The following is an 18,618-nucleotide window of genomic DNA, read 5'->3' as shown; positions in this document are numbered from 1 at the left end:
TAGATACTGTAGATTTAATATATTCAAGTATTTTTAGAATACTGTCAAAATATTTTAGCAAAATACATTTTATAACCAGTTTTATAATTTATTATTTAGCAATAAAGAAAATTACCATTCAACGACTACTTATTTATTACTAGATTTAACAGCTGCCAAGATTTTTTCCGAAGAAATTATTTCTACAACTTTTCGTTAGTTTCAAATTTTGAACTAATTAAAAAGATAAATGAAAAACATTTTGTAAAATTGGCGCAAGTTTTGCTAATAAAAAAGCGTTTGAGAAATTTATTTTAAAAGTGCTGTCTTGATAAGCACTTTTACATTTTTAATCTGCAACTTGCTAGGGTAGAATTAATGTGCAGACAAATGTAAATGCAAATAAATTTGCAGTTCTTAATCTCCATAAATAGGAACAGCAAAATGTAAGTTAAACTAAAAAGTACTTAAATCTTTTGAGAAAACCATTTCAAAATAAAATGAGTAAAGAAAAAAAAAAGAATTAACTTTAAAACACATGCAACACTTTTTCTTTCTGTATTTTCTGAATATTCTTTCTCAGTGTTTCAAATTTTTTCATCCGAGCTTCCAGTTCAGGACGGAAATGACGTACAAGACCCTATACGTAAAAATATAATAAATGAAATCTTCCAGTCAGATAAAAAAATAACCAATCATTTACTTGTACTGGCCAAGCAGCTGCATCGGCTAAAGCGCATATTGTATGTCCTTCTAATTGCTTGCTCAATTCCCAAATCATGTCCAATTCTTCAGGAACACTGTTTCCATCGACAAATCGCCACATCATCTTATTCAACCAACTGCAACCTTCACGACAAGGTGTGCACTGAAGCAATAACTGTTGACTGACTAATATTCAAACGTTGGATACATACCTGACCGCAAGATTCATGTTTATAGAAAAGCGAAAGACGCGCAATTGCTTTTACAATATCAGTTTGTTTATTCATTACAATAACCGCAGCTGTACCCAATCCAGTCTTTGCTTCTATGAGCGCATCAAAATCCATCAAAACATCATTACATATTCTGAAAAGAGGGAACGAAAATTATGTAAAACAATGCAATGTGCAATTAAAATCACCTGAAATAATTCAAAATAAAAAAATAGGATAATATTATCGATATCGTTAATGTTATAAATATGAAAACAATAATAATTACTGTTTAGGGATTACTGGAGTTGATGATCCACCAGGAATTACAGCCAACAGATTGTCCCAACCACCGATGACACCTCCGCCATGGCGTTCTATCAACTCTTTAAGCGGTATGGACATTTCTTCTTCCACAGTACAAGGTGTGTGCACGTGACCAGAAATGCAAAAAAGCTATACAAAATAAAACAGAATAACAACATCTTTGAAATCAAAAAAATTATAAAAAATACTTTTGTGCCATGATTTCGTTCTCTTCCAAAAGATGCAAACCAACTGCCACCACGACGACAAATTGTCTTAAACAAAATATTGAAATCATTAATTTAAAACAAAGCTATTTTAATTTTAAAAAATTTATACAGGAGAAACGGCAACTGTTTCAACGTTGGTTACTGTAGTAGGACAACCAAACAGACCAACATCTGCCGGAAAGGGTGGTTTCAGTCTTGGTTTTCCCTGTTTTCCTTCAATCGATTCAAGAAGTGCCTGAACAAGCAGCGAGTAAATTTATCATAAAAAGCAAAATATTTTCTTTAATCTTCCAATTTGTACCGTCTCTTCACCGCAAATATATGCTCCAGCTCCACGGTGCACAAATACATCAAAATCATAACCAGTACCGCACGCATTACGTCCAATCAGGCCGGCTTCATAAGCCTTACAATATAATATGTGGTTCATGTGTGCAAAAAATTACAAAATATAGAATCAAAATTTTCTACTTCATGAATTGCCATTTGTAGAATACAACTCTCGTTGTAAAATTCACCTCGAATGTAAATGTAAGCCGCTCGAGCACCCATGGCTCGCCCTGCAATTAGGCATCCTTCGATTAGCTTGTGCGGATCATGACGCATAATTTCACGATCTTTGCATGTGCCTGGTTCGCCTTCGTCGGCGTTAACAACCAAATAGCGTGGTCTGAAACATAACTAACCAAAACTCGAACAAATGTATTACAAATTTTCAATCAGCATGTTCACCTTCCATCATAAGGTTTATTCATGAAGCTCCATTTTAATCCAGCCGGAAAGCCAGCACCACCACGACCACGTAAACCAGATTTTGTGATTTCTTTAACTATCCAATCTTCACCTTTCAACAATATTTCTTTTGTTTTGTACCAGTCACCCTATATTATTATTTAAATCCTCACAGCTGAGTTTCAAAAAATCACAGAATACAAATTAACATCATAAATAATGAAGAAACTGAATCTATACCCGAGAAAGAGCACCCTTTAGTTTCCAGTCATGTCGCCCATATAAATTTGTAAAAATACGATCCTCATCTTTTAAATTACCAAATTTAGTCTAGAATTAGAAACATTTAGTTTAGAAAAAAGTACAGATTAAAAAAAAAGCACTTTTATAGATTTCTCGCCCTCACTGGAAACGCTATACGATCGAACTGAAAAACCTAAATAAATCATTGGCATAAATTTTAAATAAGACATTTTGCAATACAGAAGTTACCACAAAATCGAAACTTCAAAGAACCACAAACCAATCGGGAAATACTCATTTCTGTGCTCTTAAAAAATGAATTTGAAATCTAAAAAGAAAAATCAAAAAGTGTGAAAGTTACAATACAGTTTTAACTTATGCTAAATATTTTAAGACAATTTTAAAAATAATGCTGTTCACTTCAACGGCAACTATTTCGCTGAAAAAAAACTATCAAAAAAATGGACATAAATTTTCAAAAAAGTGTTTTCCTAATACAATTCACACAACTATGATAGTCTAAAGATACGGCATCACTAATAAGAAGGAATAATATTAAAATTTCAAAAAAATAGCTAAATTGGAAAAAAATACAGTAAGAAAACACGTTGATCTTCAAGATCAAAGTTAAACTGTTTCTGCATTGAATGCATAAAATATTACACTTCGATTAAGAAATGTATGCGTATTGCATAATCAGAACTGCTTATATATTATAAAAGAACAGCTGCTTAAGAATATATAGCACAAACATTAAAAAGTCAGCTATGACTTTATTAATACTACAGTAAGAATAGCTTACTGCAAACTATTAGCCACGTCAAAGGTAAAAGAAAATTCACTCACCTTTTATAAATTCACTTTTAATTGCATCATCAATACCACTAATAACTTACTATAAGTATGCATATTATTTTTCCTTGATAAACTGAAAACAGTCATGAAATTCCATTAGTTTATTATTATCTTTCGCAAACCTTTGAGCAACAATATAGAATCAGATAAGCAGGTTTATTCCTTTTACCAGAAAACATTTTTACGGTAAAGAAATCAAAGGAGTACTGAAGCTCCGTTTTGTTTATTGTTTCTTTTCTTTTTGCTTGTTTTTTCTTTGAAGCAAGCGCTTTCGGGAAAGCTTCCTTGACATTACCTCTTTGTATTTCATCTTACACACGCTAAGCAGTGAAAGAAACAACAACATTAATGCTTAATATACATAAAATAATTAAATGTAACATTATAATACTTATTCAGTTCATTATCAGCCAACAATTCATCTGCAATGGTTGCTTTTCGTTGCTTTTTCGGAATTCTCGAACTGTAAAAATCAATGGGATTGTCCACAACTCGTCCAATCTAGTGTACAAAGAATTATAAATGAATAAAACTGAAGTATCAGAGAATCAGAAAGAATTATCAAAGAATGGTAAAAAAAAATTCAAAGTTTCAACCTACTTCATAATACTTTGGAAGCGCTTTTTGAAAATTTCGACGATAAAACGCTTTAGAATCGATTATGCTGCGCATTTGAATAAGTTGCAAATCACGTTTCCTATCAGCAGTCATCTCAGTTGCTGGCATATGGAACCAACCCGCACCTTTGGTTCCTTGCTGTTCTTTCTGTATTATAAAAAGATTCAAAACGTTCAGTTCTCCATTACATTATTAGAAAAAAAAATTACACACCTTTTTCAATAATTTCTTTGCCCTTCTAGACATTTTCGTTGGAACGGCGTGCAACTGTTCAAAATTGTCTCCAATTACTGATTTTTTCATCAGTTCATTAACAATATTGCCTTTATCATCAGAAACCAAAGCTTCAAATCCATAAGTCATAGGTAAATCATCTTCATCAATGCTTGCATCGATTGAAGTCGATGGACCAAATCTGGAAACACATTTCTCATGGAATATGTTTTGTGATTCAGTGATTGAATGATTAAGGAAAAACAAACTTGTAAGCGCGTATATTTTCTGTTATCCGATTCATAACTGTTTTAGCAGGATGATCACCTTCATTGGACATCTTTTTCAATAGAATAAACGCTTCTATTCAACTATATTCTACAATGAACTGCACAAATAATAAATCAACAAAATTATTCAATATATATATATATATATATATATATATATATATATATATATATATATATATATGTTAAAAATATTTCATCATCTCTGTGGTTTGAAACCAAATGACCAAAAAGTGTAAAATCAAATGTGATTGCAGAAATTTAATATTAAATTATTTCAAAAGTTCAGGAGGTTCATCCAAGTTCAAACTTGCGCGCAGTTCACGCAAATCAGCAGTCCAATAATTTTCCCAGTATACATTCATCAAAAACCGACTATGCTTCGCATTATGGACAATCCAATTCAGATGCAAGCGAAACAATTCTCTCTGCCTGAAATTTTGCACAGTTTCCAAACTGAGACAAACAACAATAATATTTTTCAATTTAATTAAATTATATATGTTTACTGTTCGATTATTTATAAGTTTTCCAAAAGCAACCTTTACTATATGTTTAAGTGAAAAGAAAAATAAAAATCCAGTATCGCTTACTTCGGATAAAGTCTAAAAGCACCAAACAGACCACCGGTGATGCACATAGGAAAACCAAATTGAATTCCTTCGAACCATTTGACCATCACCTCGCCCAGAATATTTGTTGGCATTTGTAAAAGCGTGTGGAACAGGTCGTGCGTCTCACGATAGCGAGTCATTACATATGCCAATTCCACGTCGTCGACAAACTGCACATTTGGCCTTGCGCTTGGCGTTGTTTTCTACTCAACAATAACAACAATACTAATATAAAAATACAAACTTTTCATTCAAAATTTTAGTCTTTAGTCATCTATTAATACATAACAGTGATAGTGAATACGTATTAGTCATTATAATTTACGATGTGTTAAAATCCGACATGCGAATTTTAATGTTAAAGTTATTCAAAGTGTGAAAAATACTGATACCCTATTTGTAATAATAAATTTTCAAACAAGCAACCATATACAATACCAAACGATCTAAAAACCGCGCGTACTCTCGTCCTAATGTGGAGTCAGGCATGTTTCGAAGCTGCTCCAAGGAAATAGTATCATCTTGAATTCTAGGTTTTTCTCTCAAAAGTGAAATAATGAATACTTTAAACAATAAATCGTTAAGAATAATAATTACCTACAATAAAATGCGCTGGCCTTCTGAATCTTCCATCATGCGTTGGTAAATTTTTGGAAGTACCCATCCAGCAGTAGTTTCTCCCATACACGCTACGGCATCTCAACGACAACTTCCTTGAAACAGAAATACAGAAGGAAAAAGAATGACTTACCACCTCTCCATGGACTTAAAATTGCCGTTAACGCTGAACCAGAAGCTAAAATTGCCTTCTGCAAGCCTGTGGTTGGGATGTGGGTTGGATACAGCTTCGCAGACATTTTCTTTCACATTAAGACAAAAGCGATTAGATAGTAAAATTTTGAAAAAGCAAAACAATATAATTGGTGAGAAAATCACATGATGGAATTAAGTAAACAACAAAACAATAATTTTATTTCATTCCTCATTTAATTAGCTCATTTTTAGCTAATGAATCAAGAAACAAGCGCCGAAGCAGTGGAAGATTCATATTTCCACGTAGGAGGCAATTGCCTCTTCGTCTTATAATATCGTGCAAGACGATGAATGCGCGCTTCGACCAGAATCAGGCGAAACTTGCTATCTTTGTCCTTGCGATTTCTTTCCAAATGCTTGCGAATGTTGACTGCTTTTTTGATAAGATGGTACAGATCTTCGGGAATTTCTGGAGCCAAACCTTTTGCTTTCAAAATGCGCAAAATTTTATTTCCGGTTGCCCAGCGCACCTGAGCAATGCCTTGACTGTCCCGAAGAATCACACCAATCTGTGATGGACGCAAACCACGCTTTGCCAACTTGTATATTTGCTCTTTCACATCTTCAGCTGACATCTTTTGCCAAACTGGCAACGACCGTCGATACGGCAAAGCCGACTTGGAAATACCTTTACCAGGATTGTGCATTCGTCCCATCTTTGACAAACTTCACAAAATAAACTAAACAAAGCTGACAAATCAACAAAAAATCCAACAACAATAACCAAACAAAATAATACATACATACATGCATACATATATACATGTATGTATTATGTTAGATATATATGGTCAACAAAACCTTCAGTGAACAAATGAAAACCATATATCAACAATAAAACATTTAATGCTTCTCGTTGGAGAAATTATCAACAAATTCAAAAAGTGATATTTTGCGCACATGTTCGCCTTTCTCTGCCAATATCTGTTCAACATTTTTCTTACCGTTCAAATCAGAGAACCATTTCAAATTGTCAGCAATTATATGATAATTGCTGCATCCAGAACACTTGACTAAAACCACACCTTTCTGATAGCCAATTTTGGATATAAATTTGCTATCGCGCGTGTTACAACGGCAACACGTATAAACAAGAAGAAATTTTTCTCCATGAAAATTATCCACCGCATCTGTGGTGTTGTCCAATACAGAATTCGCCACACATTTCACAGACGAACACTGACGAACAAAAGACAACTGAACTGGCCGAACTATGCGCAAACTTATACAAGCTGGATGAAACGGCTTAACAGTAAGTAAATGTGTAAATTTCGGGTAGCTTTTCGAAACAGAGGCCGAAATAAGTCGACATGCAGACCTTGTTGTAAGCATGCCTAATACAAAATGAAATCACAAACGTTATAACTTACTGCAACAGAAAATGTATGGCAATGGAAAAATACACATTGAAATTCACTAAAAATAATTCTAAAAAATGCAAGTTTAATAAAAAATTTTAATTTAATTATTTTCTAGATAGCATATGCTCTTTGCGCGTGGCATCTTGCAAAAGTTGAGTATCAACTTCATCCGCTGGCAAATGAACGTAACGCACGACGGATCCTCTTATAAAACAGTTCTTCACTGAGACCTAAAATGAACGTGAATATGCTCAAAGTAAATAATAATATACTAAACAGACACATCAAAATAATAGACATATATACCAAATGTGGATACTTTTCTGGATCAGAAATAGAAACGTCATTTAATTTCAGATTCAAGTACTGATCAACAGAATGCAAATTGCCAGTAATGCTAAAATAAAATCATAACTTAAAAAATACAAAATAAAAAAGTTAATTAAAACTAAAAAATGCAAATTCAAGCAAAAAATTTTCTTTCTTAAATTATTAAATTCTACAACAGCATAATTAAAAATTAAAACCTCATTCTACCAAAGAAATTCAATTACAAAAAAAGTAACAGAGAAACCAAACCCCTTACACTATGATGTAAGACATAAAACTTCTACTAAACTAACTTAAATAATTTATTTATTATCAAAAATCAATTCCGAAATAAATATCATTATTGACAATTTGTATGAACAATTTGAAAACACTACACAGAATAAACAAACATCAACAAATCATTTAAGATAATATGTAATTGGTTGTAAATGTTTTAAATTTAAATGTAAATGTAAAACGCTGCTGTAAATGAAATTTTTTCAAATTTTACTGAAAACAACAAGACAACTCACGAAAGATCATTCTTCAACTCGACCACCACTTCCTTGCCTATCAAAGATTTGAAGAAAGAAAAGAAAAGCTAAAATAAAACGGCGTCATTTCAATTGAACAAATAATCTAACCATACCATATATGATTAAGTATATTCAAGAGACGAATGCCAAAATAAATGAAAAAAGGTTGCGCCAACTAATAAATACAAATAGTTTTCTGCATACTGTAGCAAGGTTAGTAGTTTGTAATAATCACGTTCGTTCGCTTTATTTTATTTCTTACTATAATTTTAAATTAGATTATGTAATCTTAAAATAATTAAATAATATTAAATTTTTAAAATTTATTTTAATAAATAATAATTAAATATTTTAAATATATTTTATAAAAGTATACCAAGAGTAATAAGCAGCAAACATTGATTACCAGAAATTGACAGCACTTCATTTCTCAATGAAATCTATTTCTTAACAAAAAAAACGATCGAAATAAATGACTATTTAAGTTTGAACATAGGTAAAGTACTTTTCCAATGCAATAATTAACAAAAGCTATATATTGATGGCAATTATATAATTTACATTTCTCTTGTTAAACTAAAAGTATTCACATTCACAAACATTATTGCTAATTAATGTGCAAAATGCTCATTTTTCAGTATTATTTCAAAAAATATAAACTTATCCAAATAATAGCAATTGAACAACACATTCTGAGCAGCATTGCTTCACTTTGAAAAGCATTTTATTTCGAACCTTCAGTAGTTCACTCGATTTCCATTTTGCTTTCACCAGGCTTTTCCCTGGCCAGAGCTAAAACCACACTCAACGTGCCAGTTGCGCAAGCAATTTTTTTCAACTGCTGTGCTTCTGCATTCATAAAATGTTTCATTTTTTTAAACTCGTGCCGAACATTTTCACTTAGTTCTAACATTGCAGGCCCGTAAATATCTACAAATAAACCAGCACGATTAAAAAGCTGAAACAAGTATACGTATAATAATTACCTAATAATTTTTCAACAACAGTTAACAGAATTTCTGTAAATCTGACGTTGTTCAAAAATCTGCAAAAATAATATTTCTTCTACTATAAACAGTGGAGAATATTTATTAAAGGCATACTTGTTAATAAATTTAAGTATAGGCATTAATTCCACTTCTGGACGTTTTCTCAATGCTTTAATCAACGCTCCACGCCTTATCAATTCCAAGAAAATAGACACAGCCACCTCGGGTTTTTTGTTGCTTTGGGACGGCTGCAAATTCATATTTGCATTAATGTTTAAAAAATATACAACTGCGTCATATAATTTACTTTTATAACATAGTCTAAAGCAGCTCGATGTTCAAATGTTTTCAACATAAAATCATGTTTCGGTAACCACTGTCTTTCGTCCCGTGGTACGACGACGTCAAACTGAAAAAATATATGCAAAATTCATAAAGAATTTGACAGAAAATGTCATACTTTTCTCATTTGCAATTTTCGAGATTTCTTTGAAACAGTTTTTGCCTTTGCTTTACGTTCTTTAAAAGAAACAAGTCCACTGTTCATGCCAACAACGAGATAACGGTCATCACTCTGAAAAATAGAAATAAAAATTAAAAATAATGCAAAATCGTTTCAAATCAAACCTTAATATCAAATGATAGAATAGGACTAGGGTATTCCATGCTGTGTACATTGCTGAATGAATTCAAATCATACACTTTGATATGCCTAAATATGATAGACGTATAATTGATGCTAAAATCTCCCAAATGGCATACCTGTCCAATGAGCCTGACAAAATTCTTTTGTAACTTGTACAAAAACGAACGCAAGTAATTGTTTTATGATGTTGACTGAGCTTGGCTAAAACTTTCCCAGCTACAAGATCCCAAACGGTGACAACTGTACCACCTGAAAGTCGTTTATTATACTTTATTCAACAATTTAGCATTTATTTTAATTTACCAGCTGTAAGAAGCATACTGTCATTGATATGAAGAGCAACACTTTCAATAGGAAATGAATGTTCAAGTTGCATAACAGGATTCTGCTGCCGGTTATCCCATAAGCATACTGTGTGGTCATAAGATCCTGTACAGATGAGACTATCAGTTGACATAACAATAAAACAATTGAAATAAAATTGCATGGAAACTAACCAGAAATAATAAAATTTTCATCTCTGCAAACGCCGCAGCGAATACTATCCTAAATTGATAAAGTTTATTTAAAATATAGTTTATCGTAATGATAGAAAAAGCACCACATATTCTTTATGTTGAAATTAACTCTTTGGTGCTATTGTTCCTCTTATACAATTTTAACATATACTACATTTCATTTAGCTATATAACTTTTTATTAAAATTATCAAGTACCTTGTGCGAAAGAAAATCGCGACATAAGCTTTCGCTCCCCAAATCCCACAATTTTATAGTCGCATCGTCTGAAAACGAGACAACTTTGTAACCAGTTGAAGTAAACTTGCAAGCACGAACAGAACTAAACAAAAGCAAATTTCATTATTAATGTTCAGTAAAAAGAAAGTAATAAATAAAATAAAACCATGTATGTCCTTCAAAACATCTTGAAATCGAAAGCGTGTCCAAATTAAATACTTTCACTTTTTTATCTTCTCCACCAGCAACTAACAATCTTCCATCATTTCGAAAACTTCCTCCATATGCTGTTCTCCTAAAATTTCCCAGCGTCTGCGTTTGTTGCATTGCCTTACAATCGTATAATTGTACCTGAATTAAATTGATATTATAATGCATTAAGCATAATTTTATCACTAGTACTTTAGCAGAACAAGACACCGCACATCTGTACGGCTCAACAGCGCACAAATCGACATCGGTAATCGGAGCAATTTCTTCAAATGTAACTGGAAACTGAAAAATACAACCATTTGTATTATCGAACACGCATTTTCCAAACTTTTACTTTAAAAGACTGGAAATAAACTTCTTCATCAGTTGGCGGCCGTCCACCAGGATAATAGCTGATTATTTCTGTCTCCTTGAAATAAGACATGTTGTTTCTGAAAAATAAATTCCATATAAAATCGATATGCTACAGAAATGATTTGAAACAGAAAAATTTTCACATAATAAAGATAACTCTTCGAAGATTTAAAATCAAAAATAACAAGCAATGTTGAAACGTATTTCTTCATGTTACTGACAGCCTGAGCATTTCAAAATTACACATTTAACTTCTCTGAGCTTCAAAAATCGTTAGAAAGCCCCTTCCTCCATACAAAAAATTTGCAAAAATTTTATTTAACAATGTAAATGAAAAATATTTAACATTGGTTAACATTTCTTGAAAATTAAAAAGCACTCGATTGCACACGAATTTACAGTGCTTTCTTAAATTTAAGCAAAAATCACTTTTAATTTTAACGTGTACGTTAAATTGAAGATTACCTCAAAACAACTGACCAAATTGAAGGCAAACACACATTACAGTATTACAGATACTCAAGCGTAAATATTGAATACAGCAAGTCACAATATTATGAAATAAAACACTTTGAAAATACTAACCGCAATCATTTTATTCATATTCAAATTTACACAAAGAGCGGTTAAATACAATTAGATGATCTGATATTTAAGAATGTATGGACAAAAGAGATACGGATATTTAAAAAATTTCACTTCGCAAATCAACATCATTGTATAATCATCTCATCGCTTATGCGATGAGAAAAACAAAACAAATTTCAATCTGATCAACGGGATTGCCATAATAAACATAATTTTGCTGAAAGCTTCGAAATGGACATTTTCGGTGTAAAGAAAAGCCTTCAGAGTCTTCTTTCTTTGCTTGTATCCACTCTGTATGCCCGTGATCGTCGCTGAAATTTTACACACATATTTAGAATAAGAAAACGCTTAATTTATATAAAATGGAAAGAAAAATAACTTCTTTAAATTTAAATAAAAAAATTGTAATTATTTCAAAAAGGTACCTCTAAATTGCAACTGATTTTACTTATAACTACCTGATTTGCTATTTACAGAAATGACTGCGTTTTCACAATAGTAAAGGAACAAGCAAATATTTATTTTCAGATTATATAAATCTGATAAGAGTAAAATAAATAACAACGCGGCTTTTGTCTTTCTTTCTACAGTTCTAGCAGTGACAACAAACGCTGTCCTACGCGCATTACAAAAATAAGAAATACTGAAAGCAAAATATTAAAATGCATTAAAAACATGACTTCAAATTCAATACAAATTACAAAAATTAACATCGCACAATTTGCACATATAAAAGTTACTGACATTCAATGTAAAAATTAAACAATGGATCAGTAATAGAAAATAGAACTAACCTTAGAAAAGACGGTTTGTTCGTCTTCCTTTCCAATACAACACCACAGAATACACGTTGCTGAGATGATAAAAATGATAAGAAAAAATAAAACAAAAACAATTAATGGAGCAAAATAATCAAGAGTTGTCATTTCAGCTTTGATTTCCACCATTTTTACGAAATGTATTCAATTTCAGTAATTCCTTCGACTAGCTAAAATACAACAAGGCGGGAATAGAGTATCGCGTGCATTACCGCATGTTAATATTGACTGCAGGTACAATCATTAGCAAAATTTTATATCACTTAAAAATTATAACAATTAGAGTAAAATATATTAAGATAGTTCAAAACATTTTTCTACATAAAAAACTGCTATTCGATGATTTTATTATTAACTTTAAATCAAATAACAAATATTTATTCTCATATTAATAAAAGATCTTTTCATAATTAATTGCATTTTAACATTTATGTTATTTGAATTTTAAAATATTACCTGAAGAATGAACAGCTTCGTTTAATTCACATGGACGTATGCAAGAATACTATAAACAGTATTACTGTATGTAATCCTTGTGCATCAATAAATTTTACTCTAAATGTGTAATTGTCTCAAAGAAATGGATGCGTAATTTCAATCTTACGTGATTGCTGAAATAATTTGATTTGAAATAAATGTCAAAAAAATATTTAAAATTGTTTTACTTGCTACAGGCAATTCGCATTTTTTGTGCACAGAGACTGGTTAGTTTGACTTGATGTTGTGGTATTTTTACAATTTTTATTTCTGTTTCTATTTACGTACTCTTCTGAGATATAGATATTTTATATTTTCGTTGTTTTTGATCACTATGATAATGTGGATGCGATGGCTGTGGCCTGTAGTATTCAATTCCAATTTGCCACTTGTACAACAACAATCAGCCGTTTTCCCGATGGATGCTTTTCATTTTTTCCACGAGGCGCAGTACAGTGTTGATATGCTGGAAGAAACTGATGCTAATGCAGATTTAAACCGTCTAAAGCACTCTGTAAATGATGAATTATTATTGCTGGAGGAGAAACGAGGAGCGCTGTTAACAGAATTAACTTTGTTGCGGAAACATGCCGAAAACATGCAACAAAATGTACAAGCAATGGTTTACAAGTTGAACACGCTGAAAATGGCAATTGCCAGTGCTGAAGACAATTACAGAGATGCGGTTGAAGCGAATTATCCAGAAGTACACTTACCGTTGCGTCGGATATCCGCCATGCCACAAATGTACAATTTTTCTTTTATTCTCGATTCAACTTGCACGTTGGATACGTGCTGGAATTTTACTCGTTGTCCTTTGACTAAGCCTTTTTCTGTTCAATACAAACGTGAGCAAATGCAATTTCTCGATGATCAATCACAAATGCACACTGTTTTCCAAGCTGCTATTAATTCTCTGGAGAAAAATCCATACACACAATCACCTGATTCTCACGGTAATGAAATTGGTTTAGTTTTTTCCAAAAATTATTCCCGCTTGTTTTCACTTTCAGAAGCTTGTGTACAAGTGAAAATAACTGTCGGAGATTCAAAAGTGTCGTCACAATTGGATAAATTTGAAAATTGTTTAGTCTTCCAATTGGACACAAAAGCAACCACTGATTTGAACAGTGTGAATTTGTCTGTGTTCGCCCATTGTACATTTTCGAAAGAAACCTTTCGTCCAGGATGGGATATTGTAATCCCCAGTTGGTATTCACTTTCCACTAACAGTTGCGACTTAATTTCATTACCCGCATTAGCACCGGCGAGGCGTAAATATTTGTTGTCCTGTGTGGATTGTATTTTGCATTCGGCTGCACCAGTAATTCCAATACAACTTGTCCACGACGTTTTGGAAACCATGTCCAGCAGCAAAACATTGGATGCGTTTTACTTTGAATTTTCAAACACGTCTGACGTTCTGGACGATTTGTTGATACAGTCGACATTTTCGTTGATTGTTGTTCCTGATGCTCATGTGATTAGTTCTCATCTGTTGCAGTCGAGATTGTACGAGTCGTTGAAATTCGGAGCAATTCCTGTAATTTTCAGTACCGAAGTGCGCCTACCGTTTGACGAAATATTAGACTGGCGCAAGGCCGTCGTCAAATTACCACTTGCACGTTTACCTGAACTTCACTTTGTCATACGGTATATGATTTGAATTTGCAAAAGTAAGAGTGAATTTCGTTTTTCTTTTATTGTCCAGAAGTCTTGACGATGCGGAACTGTTGGAACTACGTCGTCAGGGCCGACTGTTCTGGCAGCACTATTTGTGCACTGTTGACGATGTTGTACGTTCAACTGTGGACTTGGTGCGCACCAGGCTGACGATGCTGCCCGTTCCACAACGCCAAATACGCGGTCGAAGGTTGTACAACGACTCCAATCCCATGCAGATGTCACCGCTGCCAGCAATGCTCAACACGCTTGATGGAAATGAATTTCTGGGGCCGGTCGAATCGGCTTACAATTCTCCATCTTTCAAGCGTAACTTTAGCCAAACTTCTGTCGATGTGTACGACTGGTGGAACGTACATTTTTCGCCATTTTATCTTCACGCGCAGTCCCCATTTGCTCGACCAATGCCATCCGAGGCGAAATTCATGGGTTAAAAATGTTGTTTGTTTATTTGTTTGTTTGTTTTTACTTAATCATTTTAGGATCACATTTCGGCTTCCGTCCGATTGATGGTGGGCTCGGAGGCAATGGCAAAGAGTTCAGTAAAGCGTTGGGCGGCAATTTTCCCAAAGAACAGTTCACGGGTTTGTTTGTTTTCCTTTAACCTTAAACGGATCCCATTCATTGTGTATTGCATGCTACAGTTGTGATGCTAACTTACCGGCGTGAGAAAGTGTTGACCGCCGCCCTACTTCGACTGGCCAATCTGCCTTACTTGAACAAAGTTATTGTCATCTGGAACGACAGCGAACCACCATCCACTGAGATGATCTGGCCAGAGCTCAGTGCTCCAATTGTGGTGCTTTCAAAATAAAAGAAGAAGATAAAGTATTTTTTAAACAAATTATCATAAATATGTTTATTTTTCAAGGTTTTACAACCGAAACAGAACAGTTTGAACAATCGTTTTTTACCTTTTGATGAAATTGAAACCGAAGCTGTACTGTCAGTTGATGATGATGTCCAGTTACGCCACGATGAAATTATTTTCGCTTTTCGGTAGGTATTTCTTGGATTTCATTTCGGATGATTTCTTTGATTTTAATGTAACACTCCACACAGGGTTTGGCGCGAAACTAGAAATCGCATCGTCGGATTTCCGGGCCGATTTCATGCCTGGGATTCGTCCAAGCGAAGCTGGCTGTATAATTCTTCACATGCCTGCGAACTGTCGATGGTATTAACGGGTGCGGCATTTCTGCACAAAGTATGCCACATGCAGACGACGTGTATTTCATAGGGTGCAAATTGTTTATGTTAATTTCTTCAGTATTACTTGCATCAGTACACGTACGAAATGCCGAGCGCGATACGTGACCACGTCGACAAAATTATGAACTGCGAAGATTTGGCAATGAACTTCTACGTTTCTCACGTGACACGTTTGCCACCGATCAAAGTGAGCGTGCATGAATAAATTTGTTGTAAAGGTGGAAAATTAATTGTCCAATTCAATTCAGGTGACCAGCAGATGGACATTCGCCTGTCCGATGTGCGTTGATTCGTTGTCCAACAAAGCGGAACACTACGCCGAAAGGAACGACTGCATTGCCCAATTTACACGCATATACGGCTACAATCCGCTTCTCTATACACAGTTTCGTCTAGATTCGATATTATTCAAGACGAAAATTCCACCTCAACATCAGAAATGTTTCAAATTCATATAAAATAAATAAAGATCTTTTTTTCACACATGTCAACACATATATGTATGTATTTCACAAACGATATACCAAGACCGAAAGATGCACGTTGCAAACAAAACAATATTATGTAAATAATATACATATATAATAATATAAATGGACGGCATTTTTCGCAACAACGTAAAGAAAAAAAATCACACAGCACTGTTGGAATTATTATTGTTAAGAAATAAAAAAAAATTTTCTTTTTTAAAAACAAAAAAACTGCATTGCTGTATGTTCGTTAACCTACTGATTGATTTTCGATAAAGAAAACAAAAAAGAACTTTTTAAAAAGCATAATTTCGTCACTTCACCACCGCTTCTTGTAGCTGTCAACACTGACACCACCCGGACCAAGCACAATGACCAGCAACAAGCCACCAATGACGGACAGTGTTTGGAAAAAGTCAAACTTGACCAAGTCGATGTAGTAACGCTCTGGTGACAGCATCCACCAAGAATTCAGGTAAAAATTCAAACAAGTCAGCCAGACGACCAGCACCAATGCGGTCAGCTTGGTCTTGTAGCCGACCGAAATCAGCGCCATGAGCACGCTGCCGACGATCAGCTCCAGCATACGTAGCAGGCTTGCTTCGATTCGCATCAAAGAGATAAACATGAATACCAACAGTATACGGCCGGTCAGTTGCATCAACGATTTCGGCTTGTAAGTGTCGCCGGTTTGAGGGACGCCGGCAAACAGCGACTGATTCTCCGCTTGGCACTCTGCCAACAGCAGCAGTACACCGCCGCCGATAGCGATGCTTCTTTAATGGTAAAAAAAGAAATTCAAATTACGAAAAGAAAAATCTGCATAGAATTTCTTTTTCTTCAACTGTACGAGCAACTTCTATGAACAAACTACAACAACGGCGTTCAACTCTCGGTTACTCGGCAAATGTTGGTTCCAGACCGCAGAACGCGGTTCAAACGGAACTCAACATTCCAACGGATACAATATTCGCAAGTGCAACGCGGAAAAGCAAATGAAAAATAAATCCTTTCCCGCTGACTAACTTGCGCAAATTTGCGTACGATTGATAAAATTGTATTTAAATTTTAAATAGATAAAATGCAACGAGAATAATACTTTCAAGATATTTCTCTCACCTTGACAGAAAACGGAAGTCAAAAACAATCTGATAAGCAATTGCTTGGAGAAAAACGACGAAAAACAGGAGAATACAAGCGCCCGTGACGTGCTTTCGTATCATCACCAGCACGCAAGGAATCAACTGACCAAACATGTTGAAGGCAACAAACAGCGTGGCTAAGAACCAACCCACTGGCCAAGTGCTTTGCATATACTCGCGCTGGGGGCCCCATTGAAACCACATCCGCAACGCGTCTTCAATAAACGTCGATATCAGACAAAGACGAGCCACATGTGGCAAGATGTGCTTCGTCTGACGCAGTACCTAAAAACTTGAAAATTACCTAATGAAATGAATTCAACCTACTACGCTGCTACCTAGGCTCAAAATAAAACAAACAATCTAAAACAATTCCACTTTTATTAATCTAATTTTACAAATTAATAACAATGAATAATCTATTAAGAAATTGAATATCATCATAGAACCTAGGAGAAAAATATTTATCTAAGTCAACAGCCGTCAACAAGTATTCAACTAACAGCTCTAAGTATACTCGTTTGAATCAATGTAAAAAAAATTAAAGAAAAATATTTATTCAACTAACAGTTCTAAGTATACTCGCTTGAATCAATGTAAAAAAATATTAAAGAAAAATATTAAGTTGTAATCAGAATTCAATTAAGTAGAACATAATGCAATTTTTCAAAATGAAAGTTTCATTTTAAAATATCATTCATAAAAATAGAGACAACAATTTCAGTCAGCTTGTTTATCAACGCTATCAAAAAATTCAATTGATTCTATTTTATAATATAAATAAACAAAATAATAAAAATGCAAGTTGATTAGACAAATATATTAAATGTTGAACAAAAATCTTTAAAATTTTAACCCATCCAATCGCTTTGCACACATTCCGTGAATGCAGTGCATGCAGAATTCACTCAATAAAATTAAAATTATACATTTTAGAATAATGATATGTTATAAAACCAACCTCATCAGCGACATCTTCTGCCTTGGAAAGCCATTCCTTTTGCTTTGGACCGACATTTATGTGGTGCATCTTCGGTCACTTGTACCGCGAAACAGCTTTTCGCTGCAATATAATTCAATAAAAATTCAAACTATATTATTTTAGTTCATTATAAAATTATCTTAAGCATTCTATTCGTGCAAAACAATTAGTATAGGTAAATGATTCGCATGAAAATACAAATCTTCAAATACACACGTCGACAGTTACATCCAGTCAGTAAGAAACGGAAATACAGGTACCATTTATAACACTACAGTATAGCGTTAAG

The 18,618-nt window shown here is 33.6% G+C and overlaps 7 protein-coding genes across 7 annotated transcripts; 1 reads left to right on the top strand and 6 right to left on the bottom strand.

Moving 5' to 3' along the window:
* Nucleotides 1–396: 396 nt before the first annotated feature.
* Tsp_02641 (putative NADH oxidoreductase, F subunit) lies at nt 397–4,433 on the bottom strand. The gene is made up of 18 exons (XM_003378919.1): nt 4,363–4,433; nt 4,094–4,295; nt 3,863–4,027; nt 3,654–3,763; nt 3,385–3,559; nt 2,657–2,714; nt 2,548–2,591; nt 2,405–2,494; nt 2,165–2,313; nt 1,951–2,102; nt 1,734–1,828; nt 1,542–1,667; nt 1,412–1,477; nt 1,186–1,352; nt 897–1,050; nt 683–847; nt 518–619; nt 397–435 (listed from the first exon to the last, which is right to left on the bottom strand). The coding sequence occupies exons 1-18, from the start codon at nt 4,431–4,433 to the stop codon at nt 397–399; spliced, it is 2,130 nt and encodes a 709-aa protein (XP_003378967.1).
* A 703-nt stretch (nt 4,434–5,136) lies between these two features.
* Tsp_02640 (ubiquinone biosynthesis protein coq-4) lies at nt 5,137–5,854 on the bottom strand. Its single transcript, XM_003378918.1, has 4 exons — nt 5,745–5,854; nt 5,595–5,710; nt 5,452–5,560; nt 5,137–5,203 (listed from the first exon to the last, which is right to left on the bottom strand). The coding sequence occupies exons 1-4, from the start codon at nt 5,852–5,854 to the stop codon at nt 5,137–5,139; spliced, it is 402 nt and encodes a 133-aa protein (XP_003378966.1).
* A 156-nt stretch (nt 5,855–6,010) lies between these two features.
* On the bottom strand, nt 6,011–7,142 carry Tsp_02639 (40S ribosomal protein S13). The gene is made up of 2 exons (XM_003378917.1): nt 6,755–7,142; nt 6,011–6,438 (listed from the first exon to the last, which is right to left on the bottom strand). The coding sequence occupies exons 1-2, from the start codon at nt 7,140–7,142 to the stop codon at nt 6,011–6,013; spliced, it is 816 nt and encodes a 271-aa protein (XP_003378965.1).
* A 133-nt stretch (nt 7,143–7,275) lies between these two features.
* On the bottom strand, nt 7,276–10,111 carry Tsp_02638 (putative U3 small nucleolar RNA-associated protein 15-like protein). Its single transcript, XM_003378916.1, has 10 exons — nt 9,958–10,111; nt 9,771–9,903; nt 9,636–9,687; nt 9,469–9,582; nt 9,316–9,417; nt 9,123–9,256; nt 9,006–9,064; nt 8,769–8,949; nt 7,478–7,568; nt 7,276–7,401 (listed from the first exon to the last, which is right to left on the bottom strand). Exons 1-10 carry the CDS (start codon nt 10,109–10,111, stop codon nt 7,276–7,278), a joined length of 1,146 nt encoding a protein of 381 aa, XP_003378964.1.
* Nucleotides 10,112–10,146: 35 nt separating this feature from the next.
* On the bottom strand, nt 10,147–12,492 carry Tsp_02637 (putative U3 small nucleolar RNA-associated protein 15). The gene is made up of 10 exons (XM_003378915.1): nt 12,439–12,492; nt 12,340–12,398; nt 12,108–12,188; nt 11,736–11,856; nt 11,357–11,364; nt 10,959–11,034; nt 10,787–10,885; nt 10,644–10,741; nt 10,370–10,493; nt 10,147–10,200 (listed from the first exon to the last, which is right to left on the bottom strand). The coding sequence occupies exons 1-10, from the start codon at nt 12,490–12,492 to the stop codon at nt 10,147–10,149; spliced, it is 774 nt and encodes a 257-aa protein (XP_003378963.1).
* Nucleotides 12,493–13,180: 688 nt separating this feature from the next.
* On the top strand, nt 13,181–16,193 carry Tsp_02636 (exostosin-3). Its single transcript, XM_003378914.1, has 9 exons — nt 13,181–13,796; nt 13,854–14,493; nt 14,552–14,952; nt 15,006–15,107; nt 15,168–15,322; nt 15,395–15,522; nt 15,586–15,730; nt 15,794–15,922; nt 15,984–16,193. The coding sequence occupies exons 1-9, from the start codon at nt 13,181–13,183 to the stop codon at nt 16,191–16,193; spliced, it is 2,526 nt and encodes an 841-aa protein (XP_003378962.1).
* Nucleotides 16,194–16,524: 331 nt separating this feature from the next.
* On the bottom strand, nt 16,525–18,472 carry Tsp_02635 (surfeit locus protein 4). Its single transcript, XM_003378913.1, has 3 exons — nt 18,309–18,472; nt 17,325–17,632; nt 16,525–16,981 (listed from the first exon to the last, which is right to left on the bottom strand). Exons 1-3 carry the CDS (start codon nt 18,375–18,377, stop codon nt 16,525–16,527), a joined length of 834 nt encoding a protein of 277 aa, XP_003378961.1. The 5' UTR covers nt 18,378–18,472.
* Between the last annotated feature and the right edge of the window lie 146 nt (nt 18,473–18,618).

The sequence above is a fragment of the Trichinella spiralis genome (assembly GCF_000181795.1).
Source record: "Trichinella spiralis strain ISS 195 chromosome Unknown Scfld2, whole genome shotgun sequence".
Lineage (NCBI taxonomy): Eukaryota > Metazoa > Nematoda > Enoplea > Trichinellida > Trichinellidae > Trichinella > Trichinella spiralis.
The sequence above is the reverse complement of the archived record's forward strand: the minus strand, read 5'-3'. Positions and strand labels throughout refer to the sequence as shown.